General features: G+C 44.2%; 1 protein-coding gene across 1 annotated transcript in view; it reads left to right on the top strand.

The window, feature by feature from the left end:
• Positions 1-19,611, top strand: part of pard3ba (par-3 family cell polarity regulator beta a) — a 151,608-nt gene that overhangs the window by 101,244 nt on the left and 30,753 nt on the right. Inside the window, exons 20-22 of the mRNA XM_027291567.1 lie at positions 9,473-9,580; positions 9,820-10,095; positions 19,424-19,535. Of these exons, the coding sequence (XP_027147368.1) occupies positions 9,473-9,580; positions 9,820-10,095; positions 19,424-19,535 (496 nt within the window). The remainder of the gene's footprint in view (positions 1-9,472; positions 9,581-9,819; positions 10,096-19,423; positions 19,536-19,611) is intronic.

Genomic DNA, 19,611 nt, shown 5'->3' on the forward strand with positions numbered 1-19,611 from the left:
CCTCTCCGCCGCCCCTCTCTCTTCCCCTTTCTGTCGCTCTCGCTCTCCACTCGCTCATGCCATCCCCTTGAAATTCCCTTTCTCTTCTCACACGAAAGGCTTTTATGTTCCCTGTCTTTCATGCCCTGACTACACCTGCCTCGCTACCTTCTTCAACCACACCGTTTGGCTCAGTCAGAGCTCTCTCTTATTTACAGCTCTGGTGTTCAGCAGGGGAGGGGAGGGCCAAAGCGGCAATGCCGACTCGCTCCTCTGCAGTTTGACCGTGAAGTAGCTGCACCCAGAGCAGTTGAAGAATTAATTGCTTTGTTCAGAGGCTTCTAAACAACTTATTTACTTCCCCCTTCCAGAGTTTCCCAGGAAGTTTTAAGGTCTATACTTTTGAATTATAGGCTCACTTCTTTAGTCAGCCAAATGACCAGTTATATATCATGTAGCTTAATGTTCAGAGAGGCAATATTGCATGAGAGGGTGTGCGTTACTGTAATTATTGGCACGATAATAATGTGGTGAGGTCCGTAAGCATCATTATTTATTATCTTTGCTCGTGTTAAGTCCTTTTCTACTGAGATACATGGGATCTGACTCATAACTGGAACAATCAGTCGTGTAGTTCTAGAAATTTTTAGTCCCGGCCAACTGACGTTAAACCTTTCTAGAGATCGTGGAGTTTTCCACTGATTTACATCCTCTGTTAATTTAAAGAGCAATCTTCAGAAAGCTAATCGCTCGATAATAATAACCAGTGATGATTTAACCAGAGCAGCTGTCACATTTTTCAGATGACACAGATTTCATTTAGGAATGAAACTCGTCATTTTTATTTCTACCGGTAACGTCTGTGACTCATCTAACTGAGGAACACGATACCCACATTCATACAGTGACTTATTGCCCATCAGGTAATTATCAAGCTGAAATTATCGAGCTGAAACTTCCATTTGTGTTGATCAGTTTCACGATCCATCAGTTCCTATCGAGTTATGACATTTGAATTGACCCCGAGGGACGGACGCTTTGAAGTGCAGACACATTCGTATCGGCCAGACAGCTCAGCGGCATTTCGGCAGCCGACTGGCCATCACTCACGGGCCAATTAAAGGTATTCATGTGGCCACAGGAAACAGTCACGACCAATTAGCATTTGAACATACGTACTTGCGCACACACATCCACTCAAAGCACTGGGCGCCAGGAAGCGATTACACCTCCAATGGAGGTTATGTCCTATACAGTCATCTTCATGCCATGAGTGATGGATGGACTTCCTCTGTCATTTAAGGTCTGCTAATGTCATACACATGCAAGAACACACACACTTTCCTAGCCACCTCACGCATCTCGTACTTAAACACACACGGAGCGCGACCTCTGCTATCCAGACGGAGAAGGTTAAGTGTTTCTTGTCTGAGGATATGTGGAGGGCCGGAGGAGCCAAGAGTCTAACCTTTCCCAGTCTGCCAATGGCTCTCATCTGGAGCCGCGGTGACCCGGCCTTTTCCCCAGCCCTCCAGCTGGGAAAATGTTAAGAATGTTGAAAAACCATCTCCGAGTTCACGGATAGTTTTCAGCTGTAAAGATTTTGCGGTTCAGGGTATCAAAACATTTTTTTTTCCCCACTCATATTCGACTCTCACAGGATCCAAATTATCCAGCGTGAATTAAAATGCATGTATGCACATAAATTCTTCACGCATTAATATGCAGAGTGTTAAAGGGAAAAGATGCTAATTAAACATAAATTTCACCAGTGCATGTATGTTTGTTTGTTTTAGATTTCTGCCTCTGACATTTCTGCCACGTCCTCATGTGAATGAGATTTTGTTTGTCGTGCTCAAACCAAAATTACATTTAAAGATGTCAACTTGAATTTAACTTGACTCGATGCAACTACTTTGTGTAATTTTAGTAGTAGAAGATGAACTACAGTTGTGTTGCAACACTGATACTGTCCCACAAAGTCTGCATCAAGTCAAAATTAATGTTTAAATAGTCATTTTTCAGGTATTTTATATTCTTCATGATGGTTTAGAGTTTGTCAATGATAAAAAAGTTGATTACTCATCCTGCCTTCGGGGGCGTATACTGATTTTACATCCAATTAAACATTTTCTCCCTCATGACACCACCGGAGCAGAGTGATTCCTGTTTGATAGAGTCTATCAAAATGCATCCTCACTTATTACTGTACAAAAGCACAACTTTATATCTTAATTAAGTGATTTTGGTGAACTGGATCAGATTTTATACAGAATATATTTGCTGGTTTTCCTTCTGATGTCCTGAGGGACTCCCTAACTGACTGAAAGAGCTCTCTGTTTTTCTTTCATATGGACTTTAAACATTTTAAATGTACAGTACTTACATACAGTACAGTCACTGTAGTTACCACACAGTTACTCATTTGTATTTTTTTGGTTTTTATATACACACACTTACACAAAGACAACATGCAAACAACCTTCCACAATGGCAGGGTGTGAGTACGAGGCGTGTAGCCCAGCGCTCTCGTTTAATATTAATGGCCTCCCTGACAATAGTAGGAAGGGAAGAGAAAAGACGAGACAAATTGCTGGGAGGGGGTGGGAGGGCGGCGGATTTTGTGTGGAAAAAAAATAATAAAATATGCCACATATCAGAGTGCAAACAATTAAAGGGAAGTCCATATTTCACCAGGCGGCCCCCGGACGACGCAGCACTCCTCTCCTACCCCATTCATCCTTTACCCCCCTCCTTTGCTCGTCTCACAGCTTCACTCTGTTTCCCTTCCATCTCTCCCTCTTGTGTTTTTTCTTACTATTTGCTGCTTCTTCTTCTTCTCCTTTCTCTTTCTCTTCATGTCACTTATTGCTTCCATCCCTTGATCTCAGTCGTCCTCCCTTCTTCTTCTCCTTCCCTTTCCCCATCTTTAACTTTCCTGTTACAATATCCTCTTTCTTCCTCTTCGGCGTCCTCTCTCTTTCTTGCCTTGTTCTTGTCTCTCTCCCTCCTCCCTCCCAGTCTTCACCCCTCCCTTTCCCTTTGTCTCGTCTTCTTATTCCTTCATTTCCCTGTGTCCTTTCCTATCCCCTCACCCCCCCCACCCCTTTTCCTCTCTTCCCTCCATCGCTCTCTCCTTTGTCTGACTGAAGCATCACTCCTCGGGGGACTGGCCAGGCGTTGATTAAGAAGAGCTCTCTGTTCCCCTGAGTACAACCTGCTGTGCATTCATACCTGTCTGTCTGCCTCCATCTCGCCTGCTCCAGGTGTTAGATTAGAGTCATTTATAAAGGAAATTAAAATGATTTGTCCCTGTTTGACCGTATTATATTTGCACTAAGGTTGTTTACTAAACAGACAACAAGGTGTTGCAGATTTTCTAATGTAAAAAAATCACCTTATCTTGGATCTAGTCTGCAAATACTGACATTTTTTTTGACTGCACCTCCTCTCTCTGTGTCTGAACCTCGCCGTGAAATCGAGTTAATGTAGTCATAAGAATTAGATATCAAAATATGAGCTCACAGATGAATCCTCCACTCGCGTCCTCCTCCCTGCATTATTAATACATTCTAAGTGAAGCTGTTTTAACTCCGATTAGCATCGGGTGGATCTTTCTCAGCTGCATTTTTATCTCTACTTCTTTTTTGCCATCCTATCACAACTAATATCAGCCATTAATGGAAACTGATTTGGGCCAAATTGCTGGTATGCGGCGCGGGGCATATGGAGAGGAAGTCCGATAAATAGATTTAATTATGCCCGGTGGGGAAAACTCAGGACCTGCTGGCTGTTTTCATTATCGAACAGAGGCGGGTGCTTTCTGCAGAGAGGCGCCGTCTATCTCACAAGGGGTTTTCAGTGGCCTGGCTTGACCTTGTTTGTTGGGTGACAGTCTACTTGTAGCCTGATCCTCGGTTCCATCAGGAAACCACACCAATTTTAAAGAGGGCGCTTGTTGTCTATTTTCTGCCGTGAATGTTATTCTGTCTATTTCAAGCCTGAAATATTTTCCGACTCGTCTCACCGTGAAGCAGCGCCGCCGTGCCAGAACAGGAGAAGGAGGCGCCGTGTTACATCACAACTCTCTATAGTGTTAATCTCTCCTTCTCCCTGCGTGTCTCCCATTTCTCTCTCGGTTTGTTTCTCTTTTACCCCCCCCCTCCTTTTCTGTCTCCCTCTTTTCTCTCTTTACTGCAAACTCCACTGGGATGTGTGCACTCCTCTCCAAATACATACAGAGCAATCTAATTACTGCGATAACATTTCTGCTTGGCTGATTAACTGTTCTCCCGTGCCTCTCAATGCAGCAGCATTGCTTCTATATATTCCTAAGCTCCTTATTCCTCCCCAGCCGAGCTCCACTTTCACAGGAGCTTTGGCTCACCCCTCTACCTCTCTTCTTTTCTCTCACTTTTCTCTCTTTCTTCTCCGGATGTTTCTTACTCTCACTGTCTCCCGTTTATTCTCCAAGGCAGATTTAGCCAGCTCTCACTGTTTCTGGCTTGCTCATTTATTTCCTTTTCTTTCTGTCTTTCTCTTGCTTTCTTCTCTCTTTCACCTCCTCTGCTTGTTTCTAACCTCTCCCTCTCATTCATCCTCCAAGGCAAACATGACATTTGGACAGCTTTCTTACTTGCTCTCAGCTATTTGCCTCCTACTTCTTCCACATCAAGAAATCTCTGCCTTCTGTAGTAATTTGAGTTTTGAGCATCACACTATGAGGCTTGTCAAATCGTGTTTTTAACACCATGGAAATGTTTGAACAGTTCGATCCATTTCACATCTAAGAGACACAGAGACTCGATTGTTGCAACAGCCATATTCATTTGCTTTAACCAAAAATCTATTGGCTGACTACAGACTGTAAGGAAACTATGTGACTTCTAATTTTCCTGTGCAAGTTTTTCTTCAAAACTTTGTGCTATTGTTGTTGTTGAGTCTGCTGCCGACTTTGCCGTACCTGCTGCGTCTCGCGGACAGGTAGCATTCATTTTCTGAGGGCGCACACAGCCGATGCTCCTAAAGGAGGGCAGGACACATGGGGTAGCTGAAAGGCTCCCAGTCCCAGTGGGATTTAGGATTGATTTTGAGATCTTACTGATTGCTTTTACGCCTCCTCCAGTCTTTGCTGTCAAGGCAATGATCTTCTCAAGGATGTAAAGCTGCCTAAATTGATTTTAGTTTTGGTATTTCACTACTTTGTTTGACGGCTTTTATTCAGATTCAGTTAATCAACGTTTCTTTCGCCCACTTTTCTGTTTTTCCTTTCTTCTCCACTTCTTTAGTTTGCTCCATTTCGCCTTTCCTCTCTTTTCAAGGTAGACAGGATGCTAAACCAGAGATGAGCCCTTCATGCTCTGCTGTGCCGTTGCGTCTCCCAGTTTGTGCGGAGCTCTAGCTCCTGTGTGTGTGCTCGTGCCTCACCTAAAACACTCCGAGGCGAGGTGTTCGCGAGTTTCATCAAGTCTGCGAGCGTGTGAGCTCAAACACATAATGCACACGTACACACACATCAATTAAATCCTTGTCCTCGTCCTAAAAACACGGCTACGCACACATTCACAGTGCCAGACAGCGTTCTCACATCCCTCGTTATGCCTGGCGATAACCAGCCGCCCACTGACTCCCTGCTGCACCAGATAGGAAAGGCTTATTAAGACTACATTCACTCAACTCCCACCGCACACCATCAGAGTTGTTGTCACAATTGCAGAAAACAAAGCACCACAAACGCAAAGAACAGAACCGTAGAGAGGATTTGTGGCTGCAGAAATCTGCTGCGGTTTGTTAAGAAAACGGCGTGTGACCGTGGAGTTTGTCTCGTAGTGCGCTCTTTGGCGCTCTCCATCCGTCTCCGGAGGGCTAATTGCACAGGTCAGGTTGGTGACATCACCACACTGGCTCGCTGTGATCTCCATGTTCCATATAGAGCCTCATTAGAGCACGGCTTACCAAGGCGCATGCACGCCGTCTCCCTCCCCTGCAGTAATGAGAATGACAGTAACTGTAGTAATTACAGTCAGGCCAGTTTCTTAGCAGCCACTTGCTTTGCAGTGAGTTTCCGGAGCGACTGGCTGGCTGGCTGCGTTTGTCCAAATCAGGGTGTTGATTTTGCAAAGTGCAGTAGTTATCATCTATGATGGCTGACTGGGTTTTTTTCTTTAAATGAAAAGAGGAAGAAGGATGAAGAAGAGTTTCAAAACTTTCCTTTTTTAGCATTTAGAATTAATATTAACAATTAAAACAGGCTGTAAACATACTACACCACCACCACTCCTCATGAATAGTGAGGAGTAGTAAATATACTCGCAGGAACTCCTTTTCCCAGAGTTCAACGCAAACTGAGCAATCCACCGTCGTCTCCTCTCTGGATCCCGGGCCCGCAGAGGTGACGCCAGGGCGACGGCGGGAGCGTCGGGCTAATGATGACAGCGACACACTAATAATGGTTCCCACTAGCTCCTGTGACAGTGGGGAGTGTGTTAAATGGGACACCAGAGCAGCCTGACACACCCGGACCCCCTACCTCCCCCTAATGAGAGTTTGATGGAGTGGTTGTGTAGGTAGATAATGCTAAGTTAATGAGATGTCCTATTCCATGAGACTGTTTGCAGTTCCCTACAGAGTTACGGTGTGTGTGTTGCCCGTGTTGATGTATATTGCTGTCTACTTGAGTGTGTGTGTCTTGGTTACCTGCCTCTGTGAGCAATTGTTTTCTTACTGTGTTTCTGAGTGTGTTCATGGCTGTTTTTGTGCATTTGCTTACCTCTGTTTGCCGTACAGTATAGCCCCGCCGTTTATTTTTTCATCCAGCAGCACTCGACAGGAAATTAACTGTCACAGATTTGTGAACGGGTGACAGAGCAGAAGCTGTCCAAAGAAGAGACGTGAATTAATAAACGAAACAAAAGAACAAAAAAAAGTAGGCCCAGACAGAGAAAAGGGAAGCAATGAGACGTCGTTAACAGCTGGCTCACCGCGATGGGAAAAGATGGGACTTTTGCCGGCGAGGAAGGGATAAGATAATGGCAGAGAGGGGATAACCACCTCCCTCATGGCAGGTACATGTCTCTAATTGGGATTCCCACTCCCGTTCGGCGTCTGCCCCCCCCCTCTCTTTCCTTCCATCTCTCCTCAGACAATGCAGTGAGAAAAAGAGACTTCCCTAATTAATGCAGATATAATGATGGGTCCAACTGTGGACCTCTGCCCTCTCAGAATGTTGATTAAGGCGCTCTGTGTGCGAGTGTGTGTGTGTGTGTGTGTGAAGGTGGGGCTTCTCTACCAGGCAGCTCAGCCAGCAGATAAACCTGGGATTTTGGATGATCATATATTTATGTGTAATATAATTATATGTCTGTTGATGCATACGAAGATTAATAGTGCTGATATTCCTTTCATACAATACTGAATTTTATATGGTTATCACTGAGGTAATTGGCAGTCTGCTTTTAGCTCCGGCATAATGTGGGAGTACTTAAGAAAATAGTTCCAAGAAGAAAGAAAGACGCTCCTGCAGCACCCACACTGTTTCTGAGGCATGTGATCTTAAGGAAGCGAGGTGAAGAGACATCACAGCGAAAAAAAGGGGTGTAGCACCAGTGACATCACCCGAAGGAAAAAATAAAGATAAAACCAGAATGTTGCAAATGACAGATTTTTTTAAAAATGGCTCAAAGATCAGGGTTAAACTGTTACGGATTCCACGCTCGCCTAAAGGGACACCCTGATTTCACACATCAGGATCAGCTCACCAGTAATGGTGAGCACTGCTCCGCCTGCGATCATGCCTTCTGTGGCGTAGATTGAGCTCTGTCAGACCCAACATGAAGTGAATCCTGTTTATTTGTTTGCACAAATTTGCATCTTTTCACGTCCCTGCGTTGATTTTTCGTGGACAGTGACATCATCAGGATGATTTCACATCAGGTGTTTTCGCTGCTTCTGCCTCAGGTTGAAGTTATGTGAGGTCACCTCCTTAAGAATGATAAAGGTGTGACAAGAAATACTGAATGTGCCTGATGCTTGACGCATATGACCAATACAAGAACATTCATGAATTCATTAATATCAATATCACTGAGGTTGAAAGGAGAGAGAGAGACAAAATGGCAGACAGTAAAACGATCCTCCATCTTAGGGACTATGGAGATGAAAGTGTGAGCATTTGTGAAATGTGCTGGGAAGAATATACAGTGACTATTTGGGACTTTTATTTTGAAAGATGTAAGACTGGAGGCTGTCATTGACATTAGATAGTCTTCAAATATGTCCACCACAGTCAGCTTTGTCCTGTACTATCTGTGACGTTACCCAAAGTTTTCTAAAGAGCTATTGTGAAGCTCAGTTTGGTCGTCTCCATCCAGCATGCGGGGGGCTGAGTCTACATATAATTTTTGTAGATACAGTTAAAAAGTAAGCGCACACAGGTTGAAGTGAAGTGAAGTGGTTAGATGAGCTAAAAACAACACTAATTGCTTTAGCAGGATGGTGCCAGGCCACCGTGGCATCCCTGTCCAGCTTTCACCGTGGCTCTAACACCGCTTGCAGCTCTTGGCCAGGCCAGCAGGTTACCATTCAGGCCACGTATCTGCCTGTAGCAGTAATGAGAAGTGCCTCGGCGTTAATGAGATAAACACAGACATTAGATTGGCTCAGCGGGAGCTCCGAAGAAAAGGAGAGGGCGAGAGGAAAAAGAGAAGTAGGTTGGCGGGTGAGATGGAGGAGGCGAGAGAGAAAGAGATGAGAAAGGGTGGTGGGCATGGTGAGAAAGATGATGTGAAGAAGAGTTGGGAGAATATGAAATATTTACGGGAAAAAGACTCGGTTAATTTCTTGAAAGTGTGAAGCAGAGCTTCATTATAACTCGAGCAGAGGTGACAAGTATATTTTGCCTGTAAAACGAGAGAATAAGCGGCTCCAGAATGATAATGATGATGATGATGATGATGATGGTCGTAATGGCAAAGTTGATAAGAAAAACATAACATGCTGTGGAGTAACAGCTATTTTATTGGACAAAATGTTGAAATGTTCATGCTCCATATGCTACGTGACAACTGTAGCCCTGTCTGCATGTGCACACATTCTCACACCGTGGATTACCAGCGCCTGCTGTGACATTATAACCATATCTATCATTAAGCAGTCTTTTTCCAGGCAAAGCCTCTAATGAACACACAGGAGTAAGAATGAGTTTGTGTAGCAGTGGGCTCAACACTTGGATATGTGATGCAAGGTGGAGCGTGTGTGTTTGTGCGAGTTAAAGAGCTCCTTTCATCAACTCGTGCAAACTCTGTTGCCTGACTGAAGTTTATTGTTTCATCATAAAAATCTCAAAATGATCCCATTAAAGCGCATAAAGCTCACCTCTAAAATAAAAGTGCATTTGTCAGCATGTGGTATTATCTAACTGAGGTTTTAAGATGACCACAAAGTTGCAGCGGTAAGAATCCCTCAGGTCCTAACTCACGCTGTTTCTGTCGTGCAGGTTCGGTAAGAAGAAAGACGACAAGAAAGATGCTGCCAAAGCCTCCAAAAACAAACTGGAGGCCCTGAGTGAAGAGGAGCTGGACAGGATCCCTGACAACAGAGACGGGTATGAATCAGACGTGGTCTGTGTTGGTTCTTTCGCAGTTTAGAGTGTCAGAAGAGATTTACAACACAGTCATAGAAGTGTAGTAAAGAGCTTTGACTGACAGTTTGTGAATCACCCTGATGCAGCAAAGTGGTCCTGCACCTGTAGTTGAATTTGTGCCACCAGACTCATACTGTAGATTCAAGACTAAAGAGAGATGCTGCAGTGAATATTTGTTTTGCCTCCTCCCCGTCTCGCAGCTACGATCCACGCTATGCCGAGGTCCACTCTGGTCACGTCACCCCCGATCCATCCTCCCTCCCTGACGTGGAAGATGACGACAGCGACCCCAACTACGCACGCATCAACAACTTCCGCCAGCCGCCCTCACCTCAGACTTTTATCAGTCGCACACCCTCCCCGGGGCCCATTCAGCATCATGCCTCCGCCGAGGAGCTGGACGGGCTCTACGCCAAGGTCAACAAGTCCAGGCCGCCCCCTGCACTCCAGAACCAGCACCAACCACAGGCAGACAGGTGAGAGAGGGAGAAGGAGAGCCTTCATCATTATACAACTTCTGCTGGCTCTTCTGACCTCGCAACTATTGTCATGCAATATGTGTTTGTTTTTTATAAATGCGTGCGCAGCATTTGCATCTGCAGCTCTGCGTAGATACACACACAGTGGTGTGTGTAGGTGTGTACACACAAGGTCACGCTCCATGGCTTGACCAGCATGAGTGAGGGAGTATTTGCACATATCTACATTCACGGTCTGCTAAGCCAGAAAATGCATAAAACATGAGTGCACGCTTACACTGTAGTTACACACTCGTGTATGCATACACACACACACACACACCCAAACACACACACATAGACACACACACTTGTACAGTAGTGCTATGAATGATTTATGGAGCTCTGTTGTGTTTGCAATCACTTTGACCTTTGTAAATCTTTAAAAACTCTGAAAAAACATGACGATCGTCTCTATTTGATAATTACATTTTTCATAATATTCATAGAACTTTGTAGCGAAAGTTTGTTTGAGGTCAGATTTACTGCCAAACATACAGAAATATTCATGTTTTGCACGTTTTTTTTTTTTGCTGGGCTCAGTTGGGAGTCCTATTCCAACTATAGGATGTACTATTTGCAGGACCCTACACTCTACAAATAGTACATCCTCCGCTCCCCTACTGATACGCACACATACATATACATGGTCCAGGTGCAGCACAAGCACAAGGTTGCCTCCTCTCAGCCCTCTCTCCGATGTACTGTTGTTTGAATTTCAAGCCGCCGCACGCTTCTCAGGCCACCAGCTGCATCCTTGTCTGTTCACACTTGGCACTCTAATGTGCTCACCGGCGGCACAGCTCCCGATACAGATATGAACGTGGAATGGATACGACTGGAATTAATCGCCGCTATCTCAGGTGTCCGCGGATGCCGTATGATGAATAATATATATGAAAGGGAGAGTATGAGGGTGGGAAAGTGCTAACTCTAAGCGTTTTAGGATCCACAGATCAAAGAGTGAAGCCCTTTTCAGACACAACCCAACACAGGAGACAAAAAGCTGAATAATAAATGTGAATAAAGCCCATCATTTGTAATAGTCAGTGCTGTTAATAACCATCTGAAGTCCACTCTGCTCTGCCAGGCCTGTATGGCCACACAGAGGTCAGCTGACTCCCTCAGCCAGTTAAACATGTTTGGCCACGAAAGCATCCTCTGTTGCTCTACCTGTATGTATGATACACTGATATGCTGCTGATTTCCCCACATGCCTTTGAGAGTGTTGAGGTCAAACTGATGCTGAGCATAATGTAAACATCATTTTTCATGTTCTATGACACGTATACACCTTCAGCTATGTGTGAAAAATGATTTGTGCAGTATTTTACAGGCAATCTAAGGTAATATGACAAAATGTCCTTGAACGTGATAAGTACTTATTATTTAGTATCGATGTTAGAGCCACTAGATTTCACTGTAAGAGAAGGGTTAATGTTGAAGTGCTTCCATATTATATTATTATATTACTACAGAAGTTTTTTTAGTTAAACTCGCAGCCAGTTTTGTATGTTAGAGAGAAAAAAAGGAGAAAATCTCGAGAGGATTCTAATGCAAATTTATCATTTCCCGTATGAAATAACACAGGCCACATTAAAACTTCCCTCAACTTAAACTGTCTGACAGAAATTACTATTGACTTGCAAATCAAAAACTAAGCCCCAGACGCCCAATCTCATCCAGAAAAAGAGGATACAGAGGGAGAGAGGGGTTTGGACATGGAAAGGAGACAGATGGGAATGGCAAAGAAGTGACAGACGGAGGGACGGAGAGAAAAGAGAAAGCAGAAAAGAGTGTAGAGAACGAGGGAAGAAAGATGGAGCCAAAATAGAGAGAGAGAGAACATGTTAGATAGGCAGAGTAAATTCAAGAGGGAAGAAGTGACAGAGGAGAGGATGCAGACAAAAGAGGAGGAGGGATAATTAGCCACAGTCTAGCAGCCTGACAGATCTGTTAGACCACTTTAGCTCTCATCCACTAGTGGTGGGTACTTCATTACCAGCCTGTTTTCTCTCTCGTGTCCCTTTCTCCCTCAGTTTCTCTCTTACACTCTTAACTTGTCACTCGTCCCTTCTCCTTCCCCTGTTTTGCTCATAATGTACATTAGATAGTCTTAAGCATTTGCATGATGGATGAGAAGCCTTCTTTGGCTTGTTAGCTCTGTATGTGAGGGAGTCTCCAGAGACAAAGAATGACAGAAATAAATGTCTAATAATGTTGTCGGGGGCGGCGGCCATACTGCACATGTCGGTTTTTAGAAACTCAAATAATTAAAGTAAATCATGGTCGGCAAAAACAGTTATTTCTGTTGTTAACCTTTGTATAGTGTGTTAGCAGTCAGTACTTTTAAAGGATAAAGCTGGACAAATACTGGCTGTGCAGCCAAAGCCTGAGGTGGTTTATTCTTCTCAGCTCCATTGTTTTCTTCACTCAGACAGATAGTGGCAGGAAATAAGGACCGACTATGCATAACAAAGGCCCCATGACTGGATTTGAACTGAGGAGGCTGCAGTTGCAGGCGCGCCTCATTGATTTAGGTGACCTGAGCGAAATCTTATTTTTACATTGCTGTGGTCATCTCTGTCTTCTTGCAATAGTAACTGGAATCAAAACATAACTATTGATCCTGCCAAAGGAGTTGAAAGCAAAAGTTTTGAGCGAGCAAAAGAAGTTCTGACTCGACTTGCAGAGGGACACGCTGAGCATCAGCTTGCTGCCATCCTTAAATATTTTAAAGACAGCGGATCAGAAGAACAAGCTACAGACTGACAACTCTCCACTGACCTGGATGACCGCCAGCTCATTCCAAAGTCAGGGTTATTGCACCAAACACTGAGTTCTGAACTCTTTCAAAGTTAAAACATTAGTGTTGTGTTGATGATAAAAATGAATATGAACTTGTTTTCTTTGCATCATCTGACATATGCATCTCTTTACAAAGTAGTTTATAGAATGAAACCTTTCCCCGTTCACTCCTGTTTGGTAAAACCTTCAGAGCCGTTCCGTTAAAGGTGAAACTCTGTATTAAAACATTTGTTTTAGCTCCAGTCCATGAGGATTCGTATCTTATTTTGATAGATCTTGCCCTTTATATCGTTTATGGTAACACCGTGCTCGTTAACTGCTGAGATCAGGTGGTCTGTAACGTTATTTGGAAAATAAAATGAAGGTGAAACTCAAATTATTGCCCAAACTGTCTGTTGTAAACGTCCATCGCTGTTTATAGACCGACCTCTTGTCATAACTTTGACCTTCCGTGCTTGCTGTTGTGCTGGCAGAATAAAGGATTATTATCGGCCTTCCAGCTGCACTCACTTTCTGTCTTACTTCTCAGCTCAGCGGCCGGCTTGTTTTTCATCATCTGACTGCTTGCTGGAGCAGTGATGTATTGCAGTGATGTCACTGTCCTCACAGACCTCGGTAATTACTGTGATTAGTACAATAAGTAATTCAAACGAAGGCTAAAACCACAAAAATGAGATCCAAGTTGTAATAAACCCCGAGTCTGCCTTTAAATTCCGTAGGTGGCCAGCTTGGATGATCTCAGATGTATTTCGTGGTCACACCCATTCGCTTCATGCTCCCTCACTGATGGCTATTTCCATTCACATCGCACCACCTGCGGCTTGGACGAGGGCGCTCATTCATAAAGTCGGTACATCTGTTAAAACACACGCAGCTCGCCGTGAGGTCGAAAACCTGCGTGCCTTTTCATTCACACAGACACACACACACGCAGATGTACACACATGGTCCGAAATAGGCTCACGCACACACACACACACACACAGTCACCCACGTATGATATTTCTGTGAGCAAGCCCAGTGTAACCTAGCAACAATACTGTGTGTGGTCCGGGGAGTTTTATACCACTGCACAAAAATCATAGGTGTAAGCTTACTGTGTGTGTGTGTGTGTGTGTGTGTGTGTGTGTGTGTGTGTGTGTGTGTGTGTGTGTGTGTGTGCGTGTTTTAAGTGCAAACAAGCCCACTTTTCACTTCTCCAATTTCCAAGTCCCACAAAGCACTCCTTCATCTTGCAGCATGCAAATTTTTTATTGTTTCCAAGGGAACGGCATATCTGTTTGTTTCATCTTTTACATTAGGCCGTTTTAATGATGCTGAGGAAGAAATGTGCTCATTACACATGTGGGATATGGTGTGTGGATGTTAATTTAGCTTTATCCAAATGTCTTGACACCTCTGCGTCCACGCATGGCCTGCCTGTGTCTGCTCCTCTCCGTCAAGGCCCTCAACACTGGACTCCCAGCAGCACTGTCTCCCTAATTTACTGTCGGACATTTTCATTACGCCTTCAATGGCAGGTGTGTGCCGTGATGGGCGTCACATTTGATTAGAGCTGTGCTAGAGGCTGACCTGTGGAGAAAAAAAGGTTAGCTATGCTTGTCAAATTTTATTAGCCAGAAGGCAGTCTTTGTAGCTGGAGCAAGAAACGGGGAGATGAGATGAAAGAGGAGCAAGAAAAAAGAGAGGGGCCAGAGCGGAGAGATGTAAAGGTGTGTTGTAAAATGCACCACTGTGCTAAGAAAAGGAAGATGAAGGTGAGTGTGTGAGCCAAGACAAGTAAATGACACATCAGTGAGCGTGCTCCCGCATTCCTACCACAGCGGCACGTGGAACATATGGCTCCAAGTTTGCCAGACAATGTGACAAAGTCCAATTCTCTAATCACTTCAGACAGGCTTAAAAAGAAGCTACAGGGTCTCTTGGATGTAGATTTGTTGGGTCTCTGTACAAGCCCTGAATAATGCTGCTTGTCTTCCCCGTTTCCTTTTTTTTTCTTCTCGACATTTCGGTGCGTCACCGAAGACGCAGTTTTTATTCCCCCTATAGACCGAAAAGGCGAGAAGCAAACAGCTGTGAAAGAAGTGCAAATCTGACATTATATAAGGAGACTTCCCATTAAGGCAGATGCAGGAATTCACGTCTTCTGTGTCGTGTACGCAAACAGAAAATGCATCCTCTTGTTGTGTGGATTTAGTTGTCAGGCGGCACCTGCCTGAGGAAGAGCTCAAGGAGAAAGAAAAGCAGCACATCATTAGTGTAGACTGCATATTAAGTCATTTTTGTCTTCTGTGCCTTTAAAGCGTCTCTATATTTTTATTTATTTTGGCGCTCTGAGCAATTAAAATGTTTCCTCTTGGAATAAAGCAGCTTCCAGTTTTTCTCATTTTTTGTCCGTGGTCAGTTACACAGAGAAAACGGACTGCTACTGGAAGTTAGTGTTGGATTGTGAGTTAATCGAGTTTAGCTTTTATGGTTGTGCAACAGAAAACAGATACATGTGTTTGTTACACTAGATGATGGGGTGTGTGCTGTATTCAGTGAGGCAAAGATTCCCAACCCTTTCAGCCTGTTACCATCTGAAATGGTAGATAGATAGAAGAAGATCAAATGTTGTTCAGACAAGAAAATTTTGTATTTGTAACTTCTATGAGACAAACTTTTTCATTACCTGACTGAATGAAATCTCGGCCAGTAATTGGGACTAATTACTGCACTGTTGAGTCACCATGTTTAAGGGGCCTCTGGCTGTGTTGCTTTGTGGGAAGTGTAGTGCTTGACTGCAAGTCAGGGTATCTCGGCATCTGCTGATCTGATTTTAAGCATTTTTTACCCTACCTTTTACCTAGACGTTTGAAAAAGGAAACGACAAGACCAGTTCTGATTGGGTCAGGTTCAAGTGTGCCATAGTAGCTCTTCCCAGAGTTATAGCTGTCAGAAAAACTAATAACATACTTGACTTCGACGAGTATAAAAAGGTACATTTCCTAATGCTTTTGTTTTCCTATCGCTTCCAATTCGGACTTTCAACTCTATTCCCAATATGATACCAGGAAGCCAAACAATGACCGTGCACTTTGATGTGTGCTTACCTCCAGCGTGCATACAGCAAAGAATAAAACCACCTGCCCGAGCTTTTCCCACCCCGGTGTGTTGTGTTTAAATCAGCTGGCCACAGAAAGAAGAAGTCGCCAAACCAACCGGCGGCGGCACACGCTTCCTAATTAGCCTGCCCCCACACTGGCTAACACCACGGGATAGTTGCCTTTCTCACACTCTCTCTCTCCCGCTCGCTTTCATACAGCAGACGGTTTTGTTCTCACTCCAGTTCCCTTCGTTCCTCCTTTCCCTCCTCACTAAGTTCCCGTCTCCGTCTCTGTGTCCCTGTTTGGTTTTTGCTCTCATTCTGTCTTCCGATGCGTCTTTCATTTCCTGCGCCCGCGTCTCATCTTCTCTCCCTTTCTTCCCTCAGCCTCTCTCCATCCTCCAGCTTTTCCTTCCCTCCCTCCCTCGGCGTGCTCTCAGATCAACCTGCATAGTCAGATACTCTGAAATATGGATGAAAAATGATACTTAAAACACGTCTGACTTAAGTGGTATCACTGTCTGTGGTCTGGCTAATACGGCAAAATAAGAGTTTATTGATGTATTGATTAGTTGTAGCCTATTTACTGAACATGTCAGACACTCAGGCTGATACGCAGATGAACTTAAAGACCTCCATGCATCACACAGGAACATTTGTCTATAGATAATCAATACATATGTGACTGCTGAATGCTGAAAGTGGCAGAGGATTTCAGATTTTTTTGCACAATCACATCATATCCTGGACAATATGAGGAATGATGAGCCAAACTAGAGTTCAAAGTCCAGCTGAATATCCCCTGTCCTCATGTTCATTAAAAAATGACTAAAAGTGAGTGTTGAGGTTATTTTTCCAGGACATAACATATAATCAGAGTTTGGGGAACACGTCCTCCTCACATTAGCACACTGGACATGTTTTTAAACTACATTACTCACTCTAAATGCATTAACTACGTGTTGTTTTACAAGATTGATTCTTTCATTTATCGCTGCTCTGTTGCTTATTATTATTAGTTTCTCGATGTCACTGCCTTTCATCACACCGACTCGACTGAGAAAATTGTACGTCACCGAGGCTTAGATCTGTCGTGTTTATACAACTGGCCTCAGGCCTGCAGACAGCCAATCAGCAGCAGCAGTTATTAGCTGCTGATGACAACCGAGGAGCCTACCTGTCTCCCTCTGAACACACACACACACATGTAGGACAGAACACGCATGCATGCGTGTATTTATACAGATGTATACACACACTCGTGTATCCCTCTCTCCCTCCTCTGTCACTGTTTGGAAAGCAGCCTGCTGATTTTTCAACCCATCATACTGCTACTCAACAACCGCCCCCCCGCCGCCACCACCACAGTGTTTTATCCAGAATCAGCCTCAGTCCTCAGCCATTAATATGATAATATTTGGCGTTGTCAGTGATGGAGGCCGTGGCATAACGAGATAATTACAGTGTTGTTTCATTTGGAGAGCGACACGCGCGCTCAATCAAAATGGCAGCCCTAATTACGGGCCCAGGGATTGGCTAATGGCTTCGGTAGAAAAGAGGTGGTGTGAATAAAAAAAAATAAAAAGAAATAGTTGCATTTGTTCTCTGAGGGTCTGTTTGTTTGTTTGTGTGTGGAGTGGGACCGGTGGGCAGCAAAGGGTGAGTAAGAGTAATAAAAAAAAAAGCAAGTAATAAATAAATAAATAAATAATACAGGAGATTAAGTCTGAATATCTCAACAGCAAGGTTGCACTTGAGGGTAGGCGGGTGCGGGCAGATTAGTATTGATTAGCTGTGTGTTGAAACCGACCATTAAAGCAACAATTAGCAAAGTCCTAACGCCGCCTCACATATCCATCTTTATAAAACGTCTCTGCTGGCGTCACATAGCAGAACAGAAAGTTTCTTTCTCGTGGCAACAGGTCAGGATAGACTTAGACACACACACGTTTGTTCTGAATGATAGAAACATTTTGCATACGGGCATAATGGTGCAGAATGACTCAGCTTTCTGTCTCCACTGGGTTGGATAAAATCCGTACGTATATACACGGGCGCTGTGACAGTGTGTCCCACATAGCAAATTACAAGGATTAACTACACACACACACACACACAGAAATACACACATTACCTCCTCGCACACAAACACACACTCAAGAGCCTGAGCCAGATTTTCTAATTAAAGGCAGGGTCGCAGGAGAGTTAAACATGTAAGCCATGTACTCCACTAATGAACCTCTCTATCTGCTCTCTGTCTCTCGGCCGCTCTCTCTCCTTCGCTCTGGTTTCGGTCAATATCTGCCTGGAGGTCAGAGCATTTGGATGTACGGCACGGCGGCTGTTTGGTGAAGGCTGTGTACATGTCGGACAAAAGCGGGGGCATTTGAGTTTTACTGAAAGGAATGAAAAAGTTTGCTTCCCCCCTCTCCCTGTATTACTTTTTCTCTCTGTTTGAATATTGTTTTGTGTATCTCCCGAAGACGAAATAGCAAACGAACAGTGACAATATTAGATCCCCGTTTCCAATGCAGCCAGTAAACACAGATAAACGACAGCACAGTGTCGTACTTTGGTAGCACATCCTGGAGGATTATGCTCACTCAGACGCACCGTTTTTTGCCTTTTGTGCAAGTGTGTGTGTGTGTTTGTGTGTGTGTGTACTCTCAGGTGTGTGTAGCTTATCTAGCATTAAGGTCCAGTGAGCATGATGATGTTTCTCTTTAAGTTTTGTCCCCATTCTGTCCCGAGTTCTTATCTCTTCACTGGCAGTCTCCAGCACTTTCATTTTTGTTGCTGAGGTATTCTTTTTTTTTTTTTTTCTCCACCTTCTGGTCACTTTCTGCAAAGGTCGGGTTCAGCAGGATCATTTGGAGGTTGACTCGTCAATGCATCTGTCTGTAGTTTGTTGAGGAGGGCCGCTGCATTGCTCTATGTGACTTTTAAGTGAAAAGGCACATCCATCAAATGTTTTTTTGTTCCGGTTTTTTTTTTTTTCCCCCACCTTGGTTTTCTCTGTCAGCTGTAGAGAGTTCGGCTCAGGCACTGATGTCTTCTCAGAGGCAGCACTTTGTGTGGGTATTATCTGTCTGCCTGTCAGTCTTCCTGCCCTGTCAAGGGTTGTTACTGTGAAGCGAAAGAATACCAAAGAATGAAGCTCAATGCACTGTATCTCTCCCGGCTTTCTCTTCACTTTTTAATTCCTGGCTGTGCTAAAAATTAGTTTATCCCTTAAAATGAACAAACCACATCTTCAGATCATGGAATTAGATTTGGAAAATTATAGAATAACTTTGAGGGCATAATGCAAACCCTGTCAGTTCCTTTTCTTGCTAAATCTTTGAGATTAGAGACAAAAGTGTTATTCACACCTCCGTCTGTGTCTCTCTGCAGTGATCAGCGTCTCCAGGGGTTGCGCCGCGAGCACCAGCAGGCCAGAGCCGCTCCGGGCTACGAGGAGCTCGACACCGCCCGCCGCAGAGTCCTGGAGCACGACCCAAACCGGGTGAGTGCAATGGCCCAGAAAGTTTTTTGGTACAAGGAAATAAGTTTCAAGCGAGAGCTTGTTTGTTTCTTGCCCT

This window comes from Larimichthys crocea, chromosome XIX (assembly GCF_000972845.2).
Source record: "Larimichthys crocea isolate SSNF chromosome XIX, L_crocea_2.0, whole genome shotgun sequence".
In the NCBI taxonomy this organism is placed as follows: domain Eukaryota; kingdom Metazoa; phylum Chordata; class Actinopteri; family Sciaenidae; genus Larimichthys; species Larimichthys crocea.